General features: G+C 41.1%; 1 protein-coding gene across 5 annotated transcripts in view; it reads left to right on the top strand.

Moving 5' to 3' along the window:
• Positions 1–19,885, top strand: part of fat1a (FAT atypical cadherin 1a) — a 78,416-nt gene that overhangs the window by 18,076 nt on the left and 40,455 nt on the right. For all 5 annotated transcript variants that reach the window (XM_039613950.1, XM_031735459.2, XM_031735458.2 and 2 more), the window contains exons 3-4: positions 2,437–2,751; positions 15,151–15,212. In XM_039613950.1, the coding sequence (XP_039469884.1) occupies positions 2,437–2,751; positions 15,151–15,212 (377 nt within the window). The remainder of the gene's footprint in view (positions 1–2,436; positions 2,752–15,150; positions 15,213–19,885) is intronic.

Genomic DNA, 19,885 nt, shown 5'->3' with positions numbered 1-19,885 from the left:
GAAGCTAAAGTAAAGCGGGGCGTGAGAATAAATTAGCTGTACACCCCCAAACTCCCCACCCATGGTAAATTTGAGAATTTTTGTGACAAGTCATTTTGGGTGTTATCTCTATTTGGAGGTATCTTATATTACCCAAGGTAAGAAATGTGTCTGCTCTCAGTAACACTTACTTCACCAGCACATTGTGTGTGAAGAAAGGCAACAGCAGCACAGAGAGAGCCTATTTAAACTACTTCATAGCGCTGGGTGATGTTTACTTTAAGTATAATGTGTACATTGAAGACTTTCAGTAGAAAGTAACATTAGTGTGGTGTTAGTGAGATGTGGGAGGGGATTGATGATCAAGGTTCTGGCCTCAACATCTTGATGGGCGACCGGCAACGACCAAACCGTTTGAACCTTTGAAATTTGCATTTATGATTATATGGAGGCTCCTTATCGGGACCACCAGGAAGTGTAGTTTAAAATGAGTAACCAACCTGTTAATGATCCAGCCATGATTCACTTTTATTAGTTTCATATAACAACAGAGAAGAACTATAAATTCTCATTGACGTTATCAAGGTTATTGCAAATAATACAGACACTTAAATAGCTGCTGGTATAAAGGTTTCCATTGTTTGAAAGACATTCTGGTGTTTTTTTGCCGTTCACAGCCTTAAATATGGTGCTTGTTGATAGTAATGAGAGTTCACATGTGCAAGATATCCAGATAATTCACTGTTGCAACATTATTGGCAGGCAGTGATTCATTTTCTGTGCTCTTTGTTTTTGTTTTACGGTTCTTCTTAAGAATGTTTGATGTTGATGAACAAACAGAAAGGTGAAAAAATATCATAATGTAGCCTCAGGATGCATTTACATTCAGGCACTGACCTGATTTGTGTGACTAACCAAAGTGTCTGCTATTACATGGAATTCACAATGTTTGGAGTAAAGCGATTTGTTTGCTTATAAGCGAGTAATCTAAAAAGATGCATTATGCTCACAAAGAACTACACTACAAAAAAATTATGTTGGTGAAAACTAATGGAAAATAAATTGAAAGTAAAAGCAGTAAGAAAATGGACTAACCATTAGTTACACAATACTACACAATCGTTATTTGTAAATCTGGTCATGTTGCACTCGAGACTCCGGTCATATGTTGGTGTATTAAGTAGGTGTTGTCAAAGATGCATTTAGATCCAGTCTCTGAGGTCACTTTCGGAGGTGCTATTGGCCACGCATGGCCGCATTCTTCCAGTATCCTGTGTGTCCTGGGTCACACTTAGGACCACCTACTCACCTCCCTACCCTGATGTGCCCACCGCTGGTGGAAAAAAGTTGGATACTATTCATTTTATTAATTGCACAAGTCATTTTAAAGCACCCTTAAATGACTGTACCCTACCTGTGTGTTTATATTGTTCAGGTCGTGAGAATTATATGAACAGATTGAGTCGGTTTAGATTTAAATTTGAGGTTATTGCGGAAAACAGGTCAGTTCTGTTAGTCTGCCCAGCTATGTGGGCCTCTGGCATATGGGGTTGGCAAACAGAAATAATGTGGGCTACGTGTTTAATTGCGTATAATCCTAGGAAGTCAGATCTCACAAGGAGTTGACATATTTACAGCTAACTACTTGAGATCGCATAACCCAGGACATATGTTAATGTCAGGTGGGATCAGGGTCCATAATCTGTATTTCTAACACTTTTCACCAGTAAACTAACACTTAGTCACGAGCACACGTCCTCTCCCCCAAACTTAAACACCTGCCCCTACTGAAAGGCTCACACAATAACTTATCCTTTGTTACGGTACATACTGAGAACTTGTAAAGTCAGATGGGGATGAAATGCTCTGAAGTATATTCACTCATTTAAATGTTGCTGCTAGTGTTTTCAGCAAGAACTTTCACGCTGCCACTTTGTTTCAGGCATGTTAACATATTAAAACACATGAGGATTTATTGAGTCAAGCAGTTCATTGTTCAAAACATAAGAGCTGCACTGTTTATGAAACCAGTGTCACGAAACTAGCTACATAGCGTATACACTGTTAGCGTTTTCAGAGTGCAGAATCTGTCGATCTGCCATTCTTCAATTAACAGTTGTAAACATGTATAACTCATATGTGTCTCAAAGCTCGTTTGTGTTTGCTCAGCTGAAGGTTACAGCCTCCACATGGCAATGAAATGTAAACAGCAGAGCGCTGACTGTTGTAAATATGCCATCCTGACATGTGTCAGGCAAAGTCCTTTCAATCAGCCCTTACATTTGGCTGTTCAGGGGCAGCTGGTGTTTACGCTCCTGTTCTCTCATCACCCCAAATCGCTTTCAGAGATCACTGATAGCGCCGACAGTAATGTGAGACTCAGGGTCATGTGTTGCATATAAAAATGTTCTGTAACATAATGAAGACTTACCAGTTTACGTCTTTTTATTTTTGCAGGTATTATCAGAACGCAGGAACTGCTGGATCGTGAGACAACATCGCACTATTGGCTAACAGTCTACGCGATGGATCGTGGCGTGGTGCCCCTCTCTGCTTTTGTGGAGGTCTACATTGAGGTGCAAGATGTCAACGACAATGCACCTCAAACCTCTGAGCCTGTCTACTACCCCTCTGTTATGGAGAACTCCGCTAAAGATGTGTCAATCATCCAGATCAACGCAGTCGATCCGGACGCCAAAGCCAGCGATAAACTCACCTATAAGATCACCAGCGGGAATCCGCAGGGTTTCTTTGCTATTAACACCAAGACAGGTAAGATTGCTGTTGCTGGGATAGAAATTCAAGCCACTACAGATTGCATTATTAGAGCAGGAGATCCCTGCTCTTGAGTCATGAGCTTATATTGTGTTTCAGAACAAATTATAACCCTGAATTACAGCTGCTAGCAGACTACTACAAGTGCATCAGCTCAGGGTAAAAAATATAGACAGCAGCACTGTCTTACCTGGATTACAGTGACATGATTTTCCTGTAAATAGTGGAGACCCTGAGTGATAACTGCATACACGTAATGAACAGGAAATAGCCTGAAACACCACGTGCATTTTCCTCATCTAAACATGTCTACTTTAAAGGCCAACTATAAATGTAGCAAACACAAAGCTCATACAAAGTATGAACTTATCCTTTGATTTTGAGACATACTGTGGTGCACTGCCGACAAGGTGGCGAGCTTCTGTGAGGTGTCCTGTTCCCTTTCTTGTGAAAAGGAAGAGCAGTGTGAACACACTCACCCAGAACAGGAGTGGGTTGAGCCTACTGGGGTTTTTCCACTCTAACACTCTAAAGTGTGTACTCGTATGGCACTCTGGAAATGGTGTGATGATTAATATTTCATTGGGCTCTTTTAAAGTTGCCCGAGCAGGCTATGTTTAGTTGAATAGCACAAAATATACTTGTAATAGGTGCAAAGTGAAGCTCATGTACAGACAGGGCTTTTCTCTAAATCTGCATTTTTATTGATATTAATCAGACTCTGAATTCAAACACTCAGAAAGTGCGATCTACGTTTGTGCTAATATGTTGATGCTGCCTTTAGAAAATGTCAAATTAATCAGCTGACATCAGTGTAAAGTTTTAGTAATGAGATGGTTACTTCTGGATGTCTTGCAGAAAATGCTTTTTCTTTCTTGCTTAGTTTGCACACAAGTCTGCTATTGATCATTGCATGCTAATGATCATTAGACTGAAAGAGGAATGGATAGGGCAGCAGTTGCTCCAGTTTGTCCTCACTGACGTGTGTGGTCTTGTTTCCCAAGGTAGCCACATCAACAAACTGGAGGTATTTTTGTTGGAAGTGGCAATGTGAGTTTTCTGACCAAATAAGGATTCATCACGTAGCGTGCCTCCCAAACAAGCCTCACAGCAATATGCCGGGCACTCCCCGCTGCACAGGAAGAGAATGAAAAAATAAATGATGCAACAAAAGGATAACTTACGAACATATGGTCGGTGTTTTGTCTGCATGCATGACAGAAATCAGCTTACACCCGCTGATAAAAAGTCTGGGATGGTGAAATAGAAGTGCTGGGAGGCTGAATATTTATCTTGCAACAAAGTCTAACACTGTTTTTATAGTAGATTTTAGGCAGTAGAGAATTTTTTTTTAAATCTGTTATGCCTTTGATATATTTTAACCTTTTGTCCAGCTACGGATGAGTGACTCATAATAATATAGCTGAAAAGAAGTGTTTACACAGAAGCAGCTGATAATGTGGCATCGCTTTTTCTTGCAAGGCAACATGTTTATTTATTTATTTCTTCCTCACTGAAGATGACCTTTTACTTTCCCCTAAATAATTCCTTGATTCAAGCTTCGATATATTTCGGTTTCTGGATTTGTATAAATGCCCATGGTAAAACTTGCAGTGCATCACTTATTTAGCAGTTGAAAAAAGTCTTCTTAGCCCACATATCTGAACTAAATATTTCCTGCTCCGAGGATTACAGCGTGTTTATGAAGCTTATGGCCAAGTCCACTGTGGACACAACGTTTTTTACAGTACAATTTGCAGTATCATTTTGTGGTTCGTTCTTGTGACTGTCAGAAGAGCTCCTGAAGAAGAAAAAAAATAAATGGTTACACTGAAGCAAAAGGATAAGACCCGTTCATGCATATCAAAGCATGTTAAAACTTTTATCAGTGGGACACCAGAGCTCTGTGCGTCAGGTTCAACACAGAGTGGTTTGGACACGGAAAACTTTGAATCACTGCTCTGTTGCTCTGATTTACTTCATCCTCTCTGTTTTTGAAGATGGCAGCACTCAGTGGAAGTGGCGTGGTAGGTGGGCAGTGAGAACATGAGAAAACAGGGAGCCCAGTGTAGCTGAGTACTAGAGAGGAAAGCCGTTTTCCCACATGAAGCGGATTTTTGTGACATTGTTCAGAGTTGCTCGTTCTCACATGTAGAAACAGGAGGCTGTCTGCATCAGGCATGCTCTTGCTACTAGAAATCCTCTGTGGTTTAGGCTGTGGTGGCACCCGGTCAGAGACTGCAAGAGGCAGGACACGTGATTCACACTCAGTTGCCATGAATTCTCCTGAGAATTACCTGCGCTATTTATACATTACATTATCCAGACATTGCACTAGGGAGCTTGTGATGTGAGGTCCTTTTTTGTCCGGTTTAACTGATTTGGACATTTGCATTCTCACTTGCAACTGCTCCAAGTAATGTCAGAAAAGCTCAGAGCTGCAGTGCATGTGTGAAAATGACTTGACTTATATAGAGTGCAATTTTAAAGGAAAGACTGGAATAACCGGGCAGTCTTTGTAGAAAACTTGGAGCTGTTTTATTTATTTATGCCTGTGGTATTAAACAAAGATCCAAAATAGCCTGATATCGCTCTATATTATCAACTCAGTATGACATTCTAACCGCATATTACAGGTTTTTGAAAATGTTTAAATTTATGCATGCACGTCTCTGTAATTACATGTTCTAAACTTGCATTGGAAGCATAGGCCCTGTCTTGGCACATCTACAAAGCTCTACAAAGGGGAGGGAGAAAGGAAAAGACGTTAAGGCCTGTGTTTTTTGTGTGGGTTTCCAAACTTCATAGGCAAGTGTTCCAAGCTAACTATCTAGCCTTCTATCATGGGCTAGGCCTTACGCTGCTTCCAAGCAGCCCTATCGGATTCAAGCACATATGATGGCCTCACTTGACGCCTTGTATGGCGTTGGTTGTCCTTTTTCTACACAGACGCACACTGGCTCAGCAAAGCTCAGGATGAAAGGCTTAGGTCTACTTTATTTCTGCCAAGTAAACAAGTCCTGCTGTTTTGGACAATCCCTGACTTTAGTTTGTCATTAAAGTGCAAGGCCAGCTCTTCTCTATAGCAGACAGTATTGCAGTCCCAACATCTGAAAGCTAAGAACTTAACCGCCTGACACTGGCTCACTTTTGAAAGGATTGAAAAAGAGAGAAAGGAGAAACGAGGCAGATCTGCATGGGGAGAAAATTGTGTCAGTCAGCTGGTTGTGAATTATGTCTTCTAAATCAGTATGAGATCAGTGAATTTAAATAATGCTGTGCGAGTCTAAAATATTGAAAAGACGAACCAGCGCTCAGTTGTGTTGTGGCACAGATCTCATCCCTCCCACGGACATGACCACAGTTGTTCCAGGCTCTCCAGGCTTTATTTGGCAGCTAAGAAGAATTGAATTTCCAGGATGAAGACTGTGGGCCTGGAGTCCGCAGATCGCAGCAGAACGTGAGACACATACGTGTGCGCACACATGTTGTTTGTGTAGAATTCCACTTGGTTGTATTACACAGTCAAGCTGTTTATTACGTGGTTGTACATCTAGAATCGTGATAGTTTGTCTACGTATACTGCACTTGAGACAGCCAGCCCACTAGCTGTCTACTTTTATTTTCTCTGCTCAAAGGATTTGTCAGTACTGTGAGCTAGTTCATCAGAGGTTGTTGACACGAGTTGCCCACCTATTCTGTGGGAGAGTAAGCAGCGTTCATTACCTGGTGAATCACTCTCTCTCTTCTCTGAAATGCTGCTGCTGTGCTATGACTTAGTGGACTTTGAACGAGGGTCTTATGCCAGAACATGCATTTGTTAGAAAAGGGCAGCCAAGCAGAACTTGTAGTCAGAACACACACTGCATGCTCATAAACACACACTCAGGAAGATTTACATGTCTAAGCAGAGGGAAGAGTGCCGGAGTAAAGATCGCTATGATAGCTATCTTATCTTGCTGAATGCTCATTACTCCACTTCCTGTTGTACCCATGCAGCCTTTTTTTGTGTAGCCTTGGTACTTTCTAACACTTCCTTAATTGCCCTAGTGTTGTCATCGGCATTTTAGAGTAGATTATTATCGGTGTGTGCTAATAGATAGAAAGGCTGCTATCTTGATATTTCTGGTTAATGTTGTAATTTCGATTAGTTAACACAAAGATTTTCTGACTGGGAGCCGAAAAATAAATGAGAATAAGAGGTGAGAGGTGTGTGGGACATAGGAGTTTTAGCCTCAAACTAAGTATGTGAGTGCAGACGGGTGGGAAGAGAGTCCTCGGTAGCAGGACTCTCACATGCCTTTTGGGAGGCCTGCTTGGTAGGCACAGGGAGTGTGACAGAGAGCCGAAGCCAGCAGCCAGCGATCACGCGCTGCAAAAAGCTGACCGCATGAAAGAGCGCTCTGGAGAAAAAGGCAGCTTGCAGGCAGCCCTTAAAAATCCTTCCACGGGGTGACCGACAGAAGCTTTGTGAGTTTTACTGCTCTTGTTGACCAAAGGCTGCCTTTGAGTCATCAGCTGCACTAAACAAGTTGAAACCTTTAAAGAAAGTGCAGTGGTGTAAAGAAATGAACGTGATTTATGACACAAGAAAAACAGAGAGCTTTGTAGTGAAAATGAAGGGAAAAAGTTTGAACCTTATGATTTTGATTTCATAATCATTTGAAGCCAAAAAATTAATATATATGAGATTTATAGTCAACTTCAATCTATGATAATGGCATCTTATGCCTTGATTATACTCCGTTGCGGACACGGACAGCTGGAGACCCGCTGGCCAAGTAGCGATTCCTGTTATAATTCTTTGAAGTCCGCTTGAAGTCTGCTGCCGGGTGCACATGCGTAGTTGGTGCATTGTAATGTAAATTCTCCATGGACAAGTCTGCAAAGTCACAAAAAACAGGCAGGCACATGGATGTACACATGGACCCCTGCACTCACCGTCTGATGATGAAATTTACATCACTTGGACCTGAGTGGACTCGTGGATGCAGAAAGTATAATTGAGGCTTAACAAAATTTGCCACCAGACGGTGGAAGCAACAGCTGACTGACAGCTAATATAATATGGCTATCTATGCATGACTGTTTTTACCCTTCTTTCCAGTTGTTAAACCCCAATGAAGAACGATACACCCAGGTGAATTCTCATTATTGCAATTGTATTGAACAGTTTCAGCCCTTTTCTTCTTCTGAAGCTAGAAGCTCATTGCTAACAACTGAAAGATAATACTATAGGGGATGCTTTGGCAAGCTTGGACGCCGTGCACCCAGGGGATGAACTTAAAGGTCAGGGGAACAGTCGCTGAGATTTGCTGCTGTGTATCGCCCACTTTTTGTGGCGCTCATGTCAACTTTCAATAACGCCTGCTCTGTTCAGGAGAGAAAACACACATGATGTTATCTGTGGTTTACCAAAGGCCCGACCACTATCAGGGGAAGTAAGATAGGAAATGGATACTTCCAACAACTTCCTGGTTATTTCCTGCGATTCGAGGCCAAACAATTGTCACTGCTTTCAAGGGAGAATATGAGAAACAAATTGTGAAAAAGGAGATTTTCCATCTTAAGTGTTTTGGTGAGCTAAGATTTAGATATTTAGATTAAATCCAATCTGGAACCTTTGTGGTATATCTGTTTTCTCACTGTGAAACTCATTCTCCTTTTTTGCAAATAGTATCAAATGCCATAACCTTGGATTTTCAGAGAAAACAGATTTGAAAATGAAATTGGAAGAAAATTGACTTTGTATGGAAATTTTTGTGAAAGTACAGCAGAAATAGATGGATGAAAACGCTAGAAGAGAACTGCGATTGACTCGGTGCAAAGTGAATAAACAAACTAATGAATGCCAGATGAGCAACCCCATGACCTAAATGCAAGGAAAAAAAAAACATGTCGGTGTAAAATGAAGCACAGTAACTATGACAACCACCCGTGTCATTAACATAGATCAGGTGACAGCTTTGATTTAATCTTTGAGAGATTTAGGTTTGCAGAAGGCAGCCGAGTAGATAAAATGCTATCCCTGACATTACAGTATCATCGCACAGTCAGCTTAATGTGCTGTGCTTTGGTTTGTTGAGTTTGCTTCATTTATATCACATATTTCTTAAGTTAGCTGTATAGATGTGGAAGTAAACTTGTAAAAAGCTGTTAGACATGTGTTACCTCGTGAAGCTCCTGTCCTGTCATATCATGTATGACTCAGATTACTCAGCATTGTAATTATGCCACATATTTCCTGTCGGCCTGCAGCCACATTTACAAGAAATTCTACAAAATTTACAGCTTAAGGTGATGTGATATAGGACTGCTTCTTTACTCATTTACTTTCTCCCTACATGTGTTCACTATCTCAGCTGCGATGTTAAACTGTAACAGCATGATCTTCACTGTTGGTGTGTTATCTTGGTTTTTGTTCAGAAAAACTGAACCTGGTCAGGGTGAATCTGGCTGTACTTTATATTCGAACATGTTCTGCTGAATACAGTGCGTGTGTCTGTTGTTTGGTCGTAAATGTGAATAAAATGGTTCAGCTGTTAAGTCCTGCACTGCTAGCATCACCTTTATCCTGCTGCCGTCCTCTTTCCTCCTGTGACCTGTGTTTTCTATGCCAAAAACAGTCTTAACAATCTTTTCATGACAGTAACCTCAGATGCTTCCTTTACTTTAAAAGCATTCCTCCAAAGGCAGGGAAAAAATATTTGTTGGTGAGGTTTACCTCAGCCAGTTTGCTTTACAGGTTAAATCATTGTGATTGGTGGTTACCTGTATGTGTTCTGCCATGCAGACCTAATTGTTATTAGCCTGACCATTGATTATGTCTTTACATTTCAGAATTGCCCTGTCTTAGCTTCTCTGTTGCGTCCACATCCTTGACAAGAATTTGGAAACCTTAATCCGCCAAATTTTACACAATGTGTTTTCAGATTAGAACTACGCCCTGCTGCTAATAGGTGCTGAGAAATCTCAATCCACACCCTCTTAATCAATTTGACTAAATTAAACAAAGCTCTTATGTATGTGTCAGTGTGCTTTCATTAGCTTGGTTGCATTTGTTAAATTCTGTGTCTGGTGAGGAGATTTGTTGAACTATAGCTGCTTTTAAGGAGCATGCCTCGAGAAGGGAATTGTCAGGATATCTTATTCGGCAGCATTTTCCAGACTGGGCTATTAAAAGTGAACAAGGAGTTCCTGTTTTGATGTAACCTTCCTTTATAAACTCACTGTCTGGTTTTGGTTTTTAGTATCAGTGTACCGGAGTTTACACTGTTTTTCTTTTTGAAAAGTATTGATTGCCACATGAGTAGTGGAAACAGATGTGATGTTTTAGGCTTAAATGACACACACTTACATCTTAATGAAGTTCAGAATATTGATACGCTTGTCTGGGATCTAACATAGAGTTTATAGATAACAAATAATACAGTCTCTGTTTGTTATTTTCTTCACAAGAGAAAAATTGTAAGCATTTAATTGAGGAAGCAGGCAACTCGCAAGTTGTTTTTTTTTCATCTCTTCATATCCAGATATGAAAAGATTTTTTTTTGGGGTGTGGGTGGTAGGGGTAACAGATCAATCTTCTTAACAACTTCTTAACAACAACTTCTGGAGTGTATTTCTGTCACGCAAGAGAAACTAGTGCAACCCTAAATGAAAGAAAAACACGGCACACACACAAACAGTGAGCTAAAATGAAATAAGTGAGCATAAATTAGGCAAACAACACACAATGTTTTGTTTTTAAAATTACATTTTTTCCCCTTTGCTTTGTTGGAAAGATGAGGGTCTCGTTAGGGAGGCAGCCACTGTGATGGTAAGGGAAACGCTAATGTGCTAGATGCCTTATGTGCACAAACGAAATTAATAATGGCAGCAGGGGCGTGCATGCCTCATTGGCACACTGTCAGTCAGACATCGACAAACAAAAGGAGACCAAAATCATAACAACAAAAAGTTTATTAATAGGACTTCTAGGCGTTTGTGACATGGCGGTGTCATATTACGCTCTTACCCTTTTTTGTCCTTGGCTAGCTCTTTTTTTTCTCTTCTTTCGGCCAGAGCTCAGCGTCAGTTCATCAGCGATACTAAACGTCTCCAGCCACTGCAGACACCCAGCACATTCCTGATTGTCTGGAGTCACGGCTAAATGGATGTCACATAAATATGTGTGTCACTCTCAAGACTGTTAATCTCAACAGCAATTAACCACCCTAACAATGCCCTGGACTCCTTTACTCCCTTCAGGCCACCATTTTGGAGCAGTGGTTGTAGCGCTCAAGGCCATGGTTGAGAGTGCCACTGCTGCCTTTCTGTTGTTTTTCTACCCCTCTCAAAACAGCATGGCTATAATTACTGTCGGCCCAGCTCAGCCCACGCCTGAGGATGGCTTTTCTGTGTGTAAGTGTGTACGAGAGTGTGTGTGTGTTGTGACAAAGGCTGCGGGTTGAAAGTGCAGACGTCGTCGGTCAGCTCTGGCTTACTAACTAATCATTTTACAGTTCTTTAACATTTAAGTAGTGACAGAGTGGAGGTTTGTGAAGGTAAGGCCTGCATAGAGGGACCACTCCTGGCATGTGTGTACCCCGGTGGGAGGATTGCAAACAGGTTGAGATTTACTGAACAGTCAAAGTTTTTAGGGGGAAAAAAAAGAAGTTTGAATTATTTTCTGCAAGTGATATCAGCAGCGGAGTATTAGAGTGGGCGGCAAGTCCCTCGGTCAGAGATCTGCCAGCAAGCTGGCAGCATGTCAGACATAAATGGAACAGAAGCAAACAAAAGCATTTTAAACCACAACACAACTTGCATCAAACAGCTTTTCTCGTCCGCACCAGATGCAACATATTTTTCACATTTAATGTTTGATTCCGCTCTCAGACCTCAGAAAGAGCGCTGGTTTCATGCTCCATCAAAATTCTAAAATACTTAGACTTTAAAAAATTTGAGAAAGACCTGAAGTTTTTGGCTTAACCCAAAGCTTTGAGTCTGTCCACTTCATCGATTTAACAGATTTGTCTGGTATTTTGACACGGGAAAGTGGTTTCTAAACTGGTCCAGTGAACCGTGGAAGGATGAACAATTAGCCATTTAGCTTCCCGGGCGGGGCTAGCATTGTTGTTGAGCTGTTTTCAAGCTGTGTGCAAGAACTAAGGAGGAGTAATAACAATAGAAGAAGAAGACAAAGTAAAAGAAACAATGCTGACTGTATGCACCAACAGCACTGTAGTTTGGTTTTTGTGCTTTGCTTTGTTTTGCTCTTTAAACCCTGCTTCGCCAGCTCCTCTGCTTGGCTACACATTATCGACTTAAAGTTAGATATAGCTAGTCCACTGTGATCGATCAGGAAAACCAAACACCCTCACACACAGAAATCTGTTACATTTAAGACCAAGTATTGACAGCTCAGGAAACTCGAGATGAGCTTGTAGTTTAAACACTTTCATTAAGATGCATTGCCCTGAAACCGCCTTTGTATTGGAGAGCTGAATTCACTGATTACTCCATTAGTATTAAAAGTAAAGCATCTGCTTTGAGAGTAAATAGTTTCTTTAAAGTCATTTTACTGAAGAAAAAAATGTAAAAGCATCTTTTCAATGTGACAGTTTTCTGATTTGCCTTTTGTTAACAGTAAATTGAATGACTTTGAATTTGTGGCTCACACTGAGCTCTGAAAAACACGAGCAATTAATCAATTAACTGAAAAAAAGATTGAATGTTAATGAAAATAATCATTAGTTAAAATCCTACGCATCAGAAAATCTTTGGAAAAGGGCACGACTTCATACTAAATGATTAAGGGGATTTGTTTACTGTGTGAAAAGGCTTTTTCAATGCACCCTGCGACTGAATGTGTCAGCCTGGACAGTGCAGTTTCAGCTTAGTTCAGAAAAAGATTGACATTAAAGATCATATAAGTTCCAGTTCTTTGTTTTATGTCGAGGTCGACAGGGTCTTTACCCCGTGCACCATTTTAGCTCATTTTTTAAACAAAACTTCCATCCCCTCTTTTTTTCCAAGCAGATTTGGCAGTGCTGCCGGAAGAAAAGGGAGGGATTATAATAGAACAAAAATATGCACCATTTTTGAAAATGCGCTCGTACTAAAAAGGAAACCAGCAACGGTGCTAAATTTGTGTCATTAAGTTATCATCTCGTGTGCCCGCTGCTGCTGAGTCGATATTTGTGAGACGGTAGCTCTGGACGGTCTCTACAAAGCAGGACTGAAACTCGGAGCGGGATTGGGATGAAACCCAGTTCCTTGTTCTTTTCATTGTATTTGGTTATGCTTTGTTTGTTGCTCTGCAGAAGCACGGCACAGGCGCATACATTTACATCACAGGCTGGATTTTTTTGATACCTTGCTCTGCTTCAATCAGGCAGCTGATTTGCAGAGAAATTATAACTTACACGTCCAGACGTAATGTGGTTAATGATGCCATCTGTATTCAGCTGTACAATACATACTTAGAGAGAATGGTTACCTAACTCAAGCACGCAGGGGAGCTTAAAAACATTACCATCCATCATCTCCGGCCTCGCCGAAGCACATGAATAATTAGTCAGCGTGGCCTGCTTTGATGATAATAATCTTACAGCGTGCAAACCCATCTAACCCATGCTGATCCTGTGCTCTTTTGCAGAAGTCATGCAAGAGTAATCCCAGCAGCTCATATACATTTACCAAACTTAATTTGTTTTGTCAGTGCTAGTGGTGTCATATCTTACACTGCTGAGCGGAGGGGGGGTTAAGAGAGGTGTTAATTTAGAGCCCTCATTCATATGTGCATCTTCAAGATTTTGCTGTAAAGTAAAATCTAAATTGGATGCCCATTAATATGCAACCACGTGAGGTAAGCAGAGCAAAAATATGGGTTGCAGCTTGAGGAAAGGTGTTATTGCACTTACTTTTTTTCCCTGACCAGATATCAGTAGACGTATATCTCTACAGCTCACTGTGAAGATTAAATAAAGCCTAAGAAGAAGAGGATAAAAAGAGGGAGCAGAAGCAGCACTCACTTATATCCACGAATCGCAGAGCTAGGGAGGGCTATTTCAGGAGCTGTAAGTTGTGGCCTGCTATTCTTGTTGCAGGCATATGTGCCATTGATGGGTTTGGGTTTCGGAAATCCTTTGCTTTATGCTAATCAGGCGCAGTGTGGCAAGCAGGCAGCTATGGTGCGGTCGAAGTTGGCATGTCTACTCTATACTCAGTGTCCTTACAAAGTTGCAATTACTTTGGGAGTGAGAACAGAATGCTGCCTATAATGTAGCAATACCCTTCCCCCCTTCTTCTTCTTCTCTTTGCTTCTCTTGTTTGTGAATTTGATCGAAAATTGGATTAGTCAGGAACTCAAGATTCCAGCTCGTTTTATTTTTACTTTTGTCAAAGCTCGGCGTAACAAGGTTTCCCTCGTGTGATTGATGTCACACATCATCAATCGTCCTACTTAAACTGAGTGATAGTGCTCGACAAAACTGTTGAAAGGCTTTAAATAGCAGTAGGATCTCTCTTTTGCCTCTTGTATGAAAGTGCTCAGACCTGCGGGTGATGTCTTACTGGCTGTCTATTATTCAGCTTGTGGAAAAACTAAAAGTAGGGTGTCAAGCCTGTGCTGCTGTTGGGGTACTATTTTCAGGTCAGTGTGATATTTCCCATACATAAGACAGTATGCTGGGCTGTCTGGCAACAGAATAGGCCAGGAACAAGGAAGACCACAGGGAAAGCACTTATCCAGACGCAGTCTTTACTCACGGGTGACTGATGACATATCACCAGGGTTTAGACTATGTCACCCAACAATGAGTGGCAGGATTGTTTTTTTCTTTGGTCAGTCAAACATTTGTTTTGCTGAGAACTTTGGCATGTTTATAATTTAAAAAGGAGACGTTGAGACCGATGTGGTTGATTAGCATGCAGCACATTTTGGACACGGCTCTCTTCATGATTATTGGTTAAGAATTGTAATATATATATGTATATATAACTAAACACTTGCAATAGCAATAGTAGTAATGATATTATCATGACAGAATTTGAAGGATTTTTTTTGGTCTGTTTTTGACAAATGAATTAAACTCAATGAGTTACACTTAGATGACAATGAAAATTCCACCAGATCAACTGGTTTACTTTACTTCTTCTGTCATCATTAAGTTCCAGTGTTGAGCGCCAACCAAATAATTGCAAGTGTTAGATTATTTAGGTGCACACTGCCACGCTGCTTTTTAAATGTCACAGTTGTGGTCTTATCTTATCTGTGGCATAATCTTTAATTTTGTATTTAAAAAAAGTGGCAAAATCTGAGCAATGCTTGTTTTCCCTTAATTTGATCTTTATGTTGTTTATGTATTTTTATGTATAATTAATGCTGTTATTGCCGATTGTCTTTTCCAGGTTTGGTTACAACAACTTCAAGGAAACTCGACAGAGAGCAGCAGGACGAGCACATCCTCGAGGTGAGCGCTGCATTTCAGCTCATTTTCAATTCTAAAGAAACCGTCTTTAATTTATGTGAAAATGAATGAGCAGCATGATAATTAGAAACCTTTAAGGTCAACGTGCTCGGTCCTCCAGTTTAAAAAAGAAAAAAAAAATCACACTACAGAGCTGGGCATTTTCCCTTCTCTGTGGTTTGGCATTTGCAGTCAACTTTGGCTGCCTGCCACATGTTGCCAACAAAAAAAGATCTTCTTGGATATGCAAGAGAGCTCTTTCCGAATAATTTCTCCTTGTAGTGATTTCCGGACGGGGTAGGAGGGAGAGGTAGGAGGCGTGTGGGAGATCCTGGTGACTGTTGCTTTGTTCCTTCCCACTGTTCCATCTCGTGGATGGAGCGAGCTGGAACAGGAAGCTGCTGTCAGACCAACAGGCCGACGTCTAAACTTGCGGGTTTTAATTGAGCGCGGCTCCATGCGCTCCCTCCCTCGCTCTCTCTCACCACAGAGCCGAGGCTGATAATAGCTCTTTTAATTGTGTTTCCGGTGGTGGCGGGGAGCAGATCTGACGCCTTTTAATTATTGTTAGAAGTTACACAATTCAGTGAGCTCTGGGTGACATTTAATGTGCTGGTGCATCTGGTTCCTAAGCAGTGTCGTATTTCATACTCCGATTGTACACTACACTGCACTAATTGCATTACATGACTGAGAGTAAATGATAGGGATAAAAGTGGGGGAATAAGGGAGGACTGTATTCCTTTAGGAGCTGGCGAGTGAACTGAATGTAAGAGAAAAAAAATGCTTTGTACTATATTTGTTGAATGTGGGTGGACTATATGTTATCAAGGTCGAAAACACACAGCTCCTGCAGCCAGTGGTTTCCGGTAAAAGCTAAATTGCTGCTTCCAACATTTGGGTTTTGGAATTAGGAAGTTGGAGAAGCTGTCTGATGCAAAAAAAAAAAAGCAGAGCTGTGTAACTATAGCAACTTAAGAAGTTTGTGCATGTTGGTTGCAGGTTATTATGAATTCAGCAGGAAGCTCTTTATTGGTGCAGCAGCACATACCCTTAAACCCTACAATTTGGCATCCGGGCGCAAGCAGAGCAAATCAAATTGAAGTCCTAACTAGTGCTGAAGTTTTTTGTGCTAGCCTGTTGTAGGAGAAGAAACCAAACATGTGGGACCATGTGGAACATGTGGAGCAATTAGGGTGGGGGCTGTGTCAGCATTGTTTGCTCCAAATGCCAAGAAGAGTTGGAGGGAGCACAGGGGGCCTTCAGCTTTTATGATGAGATGGATGGGGGTTGGTTGTTGTCGTGTGCCTGTGTGTGAAAGAGAGACAGAGAGGGAGAGAGAGAACTAAAAGCAGAAAGGCAGTGGGGGAATTTGAGAAAAGGCAAAGCTGCTCTTGATAGATCTGAGTGTGGGCTCTAGCGGCAGGATCAGAGGCCTTCATCCTAGGAAGGAGGGGGTGGGTAAATAGCAAAAGTGGGACATGCCAGGACATGCCGAGGATTTAGGCCTGGGACTGTAGAGAACACATTATAATGTAAAAGCAGAGGTGAATGGACTGCTTGCATCGGTTGTTTGTGGCGTGTTTGACAAAGCTGTCAAACATGCCACAAACAACTGATGCAAAAAAACTTGTCCCGATTAATCTGTAAATGTATTAAATGTCAATAAAACAACAAAAACAAAATTCGCATCATATATTTTCAAAATACACTATTTATAAATAACCAGCTATTGTGGTGTTAAAATAGGTAATTTAAAGCTTAAATCCATCTTAAAGCAACAATGTGTAACATTAGTTGAGCAGTGGCAGTCACTGGGGTTCCATCTTCAAGGTGGCAAACTTACTAATACAGGACATGTCAGTGGCTCATCTCCATACAAAACATTAATCGTGGTACGTGTGCGTCAGCCAATTAGAACCTTAGTCGTTTACACATGCTCGCTTCACTTTTTGCCATTTACTCTCTTAACTTCAGGAAATTGAATCCAGGCCACAAACTGTCAAAATGGACTGACTTGGTCTATGATAAAAGACACTAAGCTGTTTTCACATATGAGCTCCAGAAACCGACGGGAGAATCAGCTCCAGACTTTTTCTTAAGTTATGTTTTCTCAGATGTAGCACACAGCAGGAGATGGTTTTGTTCATTCACATTCTCACTAATGGAACCATTTGGTTTTGGTGATGGTGGTGCCTGAGTAAAGAGTGCACGAAGCAGGTCAGATGACAGCCACTCACCAGCTGTGGATAGCTAGTACCTGCTTTATTCTCAAATCAGAGATCACACAAAATCAGACAACACACAGCCTTGGGTGAAGAATAGGCAGATATGTAAAAAAACTGTTTAATGTCAGATGTCCCCTCTCCTTTTATGGACTCCATCTAAGCTAGAGCAGAGTTCTTTTTTCTATCCACCAACACAACCTGAAAAAGGAATAGCTGACCCGGTTGTAATAACCTTTAACTTAGCAGCCCGGCTTTCTTGCCCCTCGTGTGCTTTCTTGCACAGTGCTTACTCATGACTTTCTGCAAGACGGAGCTTGTTACACCAGATTCGTGCTGCAGCAGCTTGTGCCCCCTATAGCTGTAATCTGCTGAAGTCTGCTCTGAGTGTCTTTGGCAATTAGGTTTTCTCAGAAGATTGTATCACCCAAGTTACAAACTGTCAGAAGAGGCGTTAATGGGGTCGGGAGTGAGAATTTAAGGAAATGCTGTTCTTTCTGCGATTTAAACGATTTATCTAAATACTTCTAAGATGAAGACAATATACATCTTATTTTCAACTTAATTTATTTTTATTTATGTAGCGCCAAAACACAATGCAGCGACTCTACTACAATACATAAAGAACCCCAAGAGTCAAACAACCCTTTATGAGCAAGTATTTGGCAACAGTGGGGAGGAAAAACTTGCTTTTAACAGGAAGAAAGCTCCAGTAGCACCAGTCTCAGGGAGGGGCAGATATCTGCTGCGATTGGTTGGGGGTGAGGGGAGGAAGACAGGACAAAAGACACAGTGAAAGAGTGGGATTTAGAGAGAAGAGAGAACTTTAACTTATTGTGTACATTGTCTTCTATGAATGCTTCAGTTTGTCAGGTTGCAGCTTCACAGCAGTGCTGGATTTGTGCTGTGAGACAGACTGCCCCCGGTCTAACGTCTCGGTCTTTTGTCTGCTCGCCTAATTATCAGACAAAGGCTTTTCATGTAAATTTCCCAAAGAGATGCACATTGTGATTGATAGCTGGGTAGCTATAGCTATAGGGTAGCACTTCATTTGACTATTTGAAATGGCACTTAACATAAACAAAGCGCCTTGTTTATGTTTATCCATCACACTCTGGTATTCACGCTCTGGTTTCTTGTCATCCACTTTCATAAATTCTGCTCATTTCAGTAGCACGGACAGCTGCAGACAGTGAGGGGAAAAACAAAAACACATTTCTTTAGTAATTGAGTCTATGGTACCAAATGGTATGTCTCTGGCCCTGGACTCCTGACTGCTCTTAGTAAAGTGCTTAGCAGATGGTTTTAAATGACTGTGACATTTGTTCTGCCCTTCTACAGCGTTTTGCAGCTTGACGACAGAAATGGTCACTTCTCCTCCAGTGCTCAGATGCAAAGCTCTCGAGCCCATTTTCTGGGACTTTCTAAAAATTGTGCTTGTTTAGGTCAGCCTGTTACTGTTCGTTTTTGATTAAGCTCCTCAGACTGTGCGCACTAACGTCCAAAGTCATACTGATGTGTTATGTCACGGCAGAAATGACAAAGCCTTAGTGTGCCACCAGTAACACTTGATGCAGGGACTTAAATTAGGGCCATGTTAATGATGTAGTTGTTCAACACTGACTTTTATACTGAATGCTTCTGGGGTTTAATAAAACCTCCTGCCTTTAGTTGAGAGCATTTAGACTTAATGTTTATTAGCAGTTCAGAATCTTTGTGTGCATACTTGACACACAGCAGCAGAGTCGGTGTGGCGGGTGCTACCAGACTGAATAGGTGCAGCTAATTAAAAATAATTAGCTCTGGTGTTATTTTTTTTATCTCACTCATACAAGCCAATCTTACCATGATTACAAGGACACATATGAAATGTTTTTTTTTTTTTTTTAAAGAAATCATGTTTATCCAAATCTAGTAAGTCCACACAATAATTTCATTGCATCAAAAATGTTTCCCTGGAGTAATTTACGACCGGAGTGTTGGACTAACCCATCTCCAGCAATAGAAGAATGCCGAACAACTTGTTCCTGCTGGATAATTGGTTTCTTTTTTAGAATAGACTTTCTGACAGGGGGAATTGGTTTTAAAGGAATAGTTAGGTTTCTTTGAAATGTGGTTGTATGGGGTATGTATTGGTAGTCAGCAGATGGTTGTCACTACACCCACCCTAGTTTGGAGAAACAGACAGGAGTCCATGCACTCAGGCTGTACTGCTGTAGGCGGGGTTAGCAGAAACATATTTTAGCCACTTAGCCACAAATCAGTATGCATTTATCTTGTTTTTCACATTACTACTTTGCTGTCAACTGTCCTTTCCAGCTGGGAACTAAAGCGGCTGTAATCAGAGCCACCAGACTCAGCAGAACATGCGTATTTGTGATGCACTGTGGTATGACTGAGGTATTTCAATATGCCACTTTAGGTCTAAAATAACCTTTTAAAGCACCAAAA

The sequence above is a fragment of the Oreochromis aureus genome, linkage group 6 (genome assembly GCF_013358895.1).
Source record: "Oreochromis aureus strain Israel breed Guangdong linkage group 6, ZZ_aureus, whole genome shotgun sequence".
Lineage (NCBI taxonomy): Eukaryota > Metazoa > Chordata > Actinopteri > Cichliformes > Cichlidae > Oreochromis > Oreochromis aureus.
This window is presented reverse-complemented; position numbering and strand designations above follow the sequence as displayed.